Here is a 4518-nt window from a genome sequence, read left to right as displayed (position 1 = left end):
TCATAGTCTAATATGTCAACTATAATCACTCTTTTGCATTTACTTAATTAAGAAATACTATCGTGTACTGCAAAATTAAAAATTTATCTTTACAGCACATGTTACTTCCCACTCCCTCCAGTGCAAATTCAAATGATATGGATATGGTAAGTGTAATTAAAAAATGCTTAATATGAATGTAGTGTAATACTGGAATCAATTTTGTTAATTAATTGAATTGATTTAATCATCTTTGTTTTAGAATGACTTCGGAAAAGAAAACAAAACAATTAATAAAATAATTTATTCTTGTAAGCTTGTTCAAGGATTTTTGTTACAGTAATTTTAAAAACTACATTAAGTGAAGCTACCACCGGTTCGGAATGTAGATTCAACTGAGAAGAACCGGCAAGAAACTCAGTAGTTACTCTTTTTCAACATTTATAGTACAAAGTTATAATTATACATAATATATTCTGCAACACCGCTAGAGGCGTATCCCGCGTGGACCGCGGAAAGGCAAGTCTTGGTCCAGCAAATCGGGCAAAATCTCTCCCTGCGAGCAGTCGCGTCGGCGATGCTACGCAGGGAATCGGCGTGGGAGGCCGTAGTCAACTTCTGTGAGACCGTCATGGTCCAGAAGGAGACTGCGGGGCGGGCTCGGGAGAGGGCCGATCCTGCCCGGCGGAGGCGACCTGCGGGTCGCCTTCACGGCCTCCAAGTCCCAGTGCCTGGGGCGGAATAAGTAGGGCAATCCCTCCGGCCGTGGGTGCGTGAGATGGGGGTCTCACGCATCCGTTTTCATACGGCCGAGAGGAGGACCGCAGTCCGGTAGGCCCCGGACTGCCCATGGACGCACCAGCGAGGGGTGCGGGGAGGGCGAGACCATCTTCGCCCTCCTGAGAAGGGCTCCGCAAGCCACGAGCGGAGCAACGCACGGGAGAGGCCGCGGACGTGCTGCGAAAGATCCCGGAGCCTCTCCGTTTTCCGTGCTGTGGCGGCCATCGCAGGGGGTTTTAGTGAGTACAATCTCACATAACCCGGCCTCCCCCCCAGGAGTCGGGTATCTATGAAGATTACCCTGCGTCAACAAAAGTACTCATCAATTGAATCGTAATCACCCCTATGAAAATTAAAACGCTTGTGGGATACGTTCACTGTCAATCTATTTCGTTTTAAATTTGGTATGTTGATTTCAAGTGGGGGATGCAATTGATCAACATTACTTACAGAATTATAAGAATAGTTTAGGGAGCATGCAGGTAAATCAACAAGTACAAGATCGAGTATTTTTTGCTTGTTGTTAGTAATAGAGTTACATTGTCGTAGTCCATTTTCAGATATGAAATCTAGTAAACTTTGCGCTGTCGCGGAAATATTACTATTAGATGAGTTAAGACCTACACTCCAGGTAATACAACTTAAATTAAAGTCGCGTATATTAATTATTTTTAAAACATCCCGACGTTTCGAGCACTTTGCAGTGTTTGTGGTCACGGGTAGACTAAGATGACATTTGTCTATTTGAAGAACAAAGGAAATATTATTAATGACTACCGCCACCGATTTCTCAATTGATATCTTGAGTAACGTTCCGGTTGCACGCAGAAGGCACTAACTGTATCTTTAGGTCTTGCAGTCTGTTGGATTTGGGATTTTAAATTTTTAATAAGTGGATCCCAGGTGTTAGAAAGTCTCCAACCATCTTCTCTATTGAAGTTCGGATGTTTTTGAATTTCAATAGCCTCGCGTATCATTCTAGGAATGAATCTGTGTTCTCTAGCGAGGATCTGTGGTTTATCAAATCGGATAAAATGGTTAGGTTTATCCAGAGCATGTTCACAGACTGCAGACTTAGAAGAACGCCTATTTTTGACATCTCCTATATGTTCCTTGACCCTGGCACCGATACTTCTCTTTGTTTGGCCTATGTAAGATAAACCACACTCACATTCGAGTTTATATACTCCTGCAGTTTGTAAAGAAATATTACTCTTGATAGGTCTCAAGAACTGGCTCACTTTCTTATGAGGCTTGTAAACGGTTTTAATTGAAGCTCGCTTCAAGATGTTGCCAATCCTGTCTGTAACTCCCTTCACATATGGTAGAAATGCAGGTTGTCGCTCAACTGTGGGTGGCTTGATACGGCTTCTGCGATGCTGGCGAGGCACGGGAAGCTTGTTCTGATGGAGTGCAAGCTTGACCTGACGTAGCTCGTCCTCTTACATCCGATAAAATCGCGGAAATTTTCTTGTTATAATCACACGTATCCATCACAACGGTCGCGTTTCCCTTATCTGCTCGGAGGACTGTAATGTCTTTATTGTTGCGTAAGTTCTTCAGTGCAATAGATTCATCACGAGTAAGGTTTCTTTTCGGTGGCCGGCTTCGTTACTTTTTTATAAGTTTTTACATCGCTTTATCGGATGTAAAAACTTATAAAAAAGTAACTAAAGACCCTACTAATAACATTCTTAAAAAGACATCCGCATTAATATCAAAACATCAAGAAAAACTAAATCTGGATAAAAAATCACTCGTGCCTACATGTGCAAAGCCTCCAAAACTGTATGGGTTACCGAAGATCCATAAAACTGGTGCTCCGCTGCGTCCTATTGTAAGCCAAATCGATACACCAACATATAGATTGGCTCAACACATAGCAAGGACATTATCACCCCTCCGAGGACACACTGCGGCGTATGTCAAGGATTCTTACCAGTTTGTTGGTGAAATCAAAGACCTTAAATTAACCAACAACGAGACAATGGTTAGTTTTGATGTCCAGTCATCGTTTACGTGCTTACCCATACAAGACTGCATCGAAATTGTCAAGAGGAAGCTACTGACACACAACATGCCTATTGAATATGCAGAGCTGTTACATCACTGCCTCACATCTGGTTATTTATTGTGGAATGATGAATTCTATGTACAAGTTGACGGGGTAGCCATGGGTTCTCCAGTATCCCCCGTGGTCGCCGATTTGTTCATGGAAGACCTGGAGGAGAGGGCTCTTCGCTCCGGACCAATAACACCTAGGTTTTATAAACGGTACGTGGATGACACTTTCACAATATTACCTAGTGATCTGACATCTGCATTTTTAGTACATCTTAATTCTATAAATAAAAACATTCAATTTACTATGGAATTAGAGGCAAATAATTCTTTAGCTTTTCTTGACATCCTTATTATCAAGAATCCTGACAATACATTAAGTCACACAGTTTATAGGAAACCCACACACACCAACAAATACCACAATGGTGACTCGCACCACCACCCTAGCCAGTTAGCTACCGTTGGCAAATCTTTGTTTCAGAGAGCCCACCATCTCTGCGATGCTGAACACCTAGAGGACGAGCTACGTCAGGTCAAGCTTGCACTCCATCAGAACAAGCTGCCCGTGCCTCGCCAGCATCGCAGAAGCCGTATCAAGCCACCCACAGTTGAGCGACAACCTGCATTTCTACCATATGTGAAGGGAGTTACAGACAGGATTGGCAACATCTTGAAGCGAGCTTCAATTAAAACCGTTTACAAGCCTCATAAGAAAGTGAGCCAGTTCTTGAGACCTATCAAGAGTAATATTTCTTTACAAACTGCAGGAGTATATAAACTCGAATGTGAGTGTGGTTTATCTTACATAGGCCAAACAAAGAGAAGTATCGGTGCCAGGGTCAAGGAACATATAGGAGATGTCAAAAATAGGCGTTCTTCTAAGTCTGCAGTCTGTGAACATGCTCTGGATAAACCTAACCATTTTATCCGATTTGATAAACCACAGATCCTCGCTAGAGAACACAGATTCATTCCTAGAATGATACGCGTGGCTATTGAAATTTAAAAACATCCGAACTTCAATAGAGAAGATGGTTGGAGACTTTCTAACACCTGGGATCCACTTATTAAAAATTTAAAATCCCAAATCCAACAGACTGCAAGACCTAAAGATACAGTTAGTGCCTTCTGCGTGCAACCGGAACGTTACTCAAGATATCAATTGAGAAATCGTTGGCGGTAGTTGTTAATAATATTTCCTTTGTTCTTCAAATAGACAAATGTCATCTTAGTCTACCCGTGACCACGAACACTGCAAAGTGCTCGAAACGTCGGGATGTTTTAAAAATAATTAATATACGCGATTCATCCGTTATAATTAGTTTTATTTAAATGTGTAATAATCGCGAAAATTTAAGACAACATTATTAAATTAAAGTCTCCAATAATACAAGTTAACATATTATGTTGTTCCGAAACTCTATTGCAGTTATTTAAAAAGTGATCCAACAAGTCCCTATTCACTGGTGGCGGTAGGTCTATCCCACACAAAGCTATATGGCGGATACTACTGAGATGAGGCACATCGATTACTACCCACAAATCCTCGCAATCACTTTCCCAACTACTAACTCTATAGGATATAATATGTTTTTTACAGCTATTACTACTCCACCGCCATTATAACTAAGTTAAGAAGTTTCTCTGTCTCTTCTGTATATATTGTAACTCTTATCAAATAGTTGGCCACTCGAT

General features: G+C 41.5%; 1 protein-coding gene and 1 pseudogene across 1 annotated transcript; one reads left to right on the top strand and one right to left on the bottom strand.

Annotated features, from left to right (window-relative positions):
* Positions 1-608: 608 nt before the first annotated feature.
* On the bottom strand, positions 609-1313 carry LOC124542552. Its single transcript, XM_047120491.1, has 2 exons — positions 1299-1313; positions 609-971 (listed from the first exon to the last, which is right to left on the bottom strand). Exons 1-2 carry the CDS (start codon positions 1311-1313, stop codon positions 609-611), a joined length of 378 nt encoding a protein of 125 aa, XP_046976447.1.
* A 1658-nt stretch (positions 1314-2971) lies between these two features.
* On the top strand, positions 2972-3997 carry LOC124542706 (annotated as a pseudogene).
* Positions 3998-4518: the final 521 nt, after the last annotated feature.

This window comes from Vanessa cardui, chromosome W (genome assembly GCF_905220365.1).
Source record: "Vanessa cardui chromosome W, ilVanCard2.1, whole genome shotgun sequence".
Lineage (NCBI taxonomy): Eukaryota > Metazoa > Arthropoda > Insecta > Lepidoptera > Nymphalidae > Vanessa > Vanessa cardui.
This window is presented reverse-complemented; position numbering and strand designations above follow the sequence as displayed.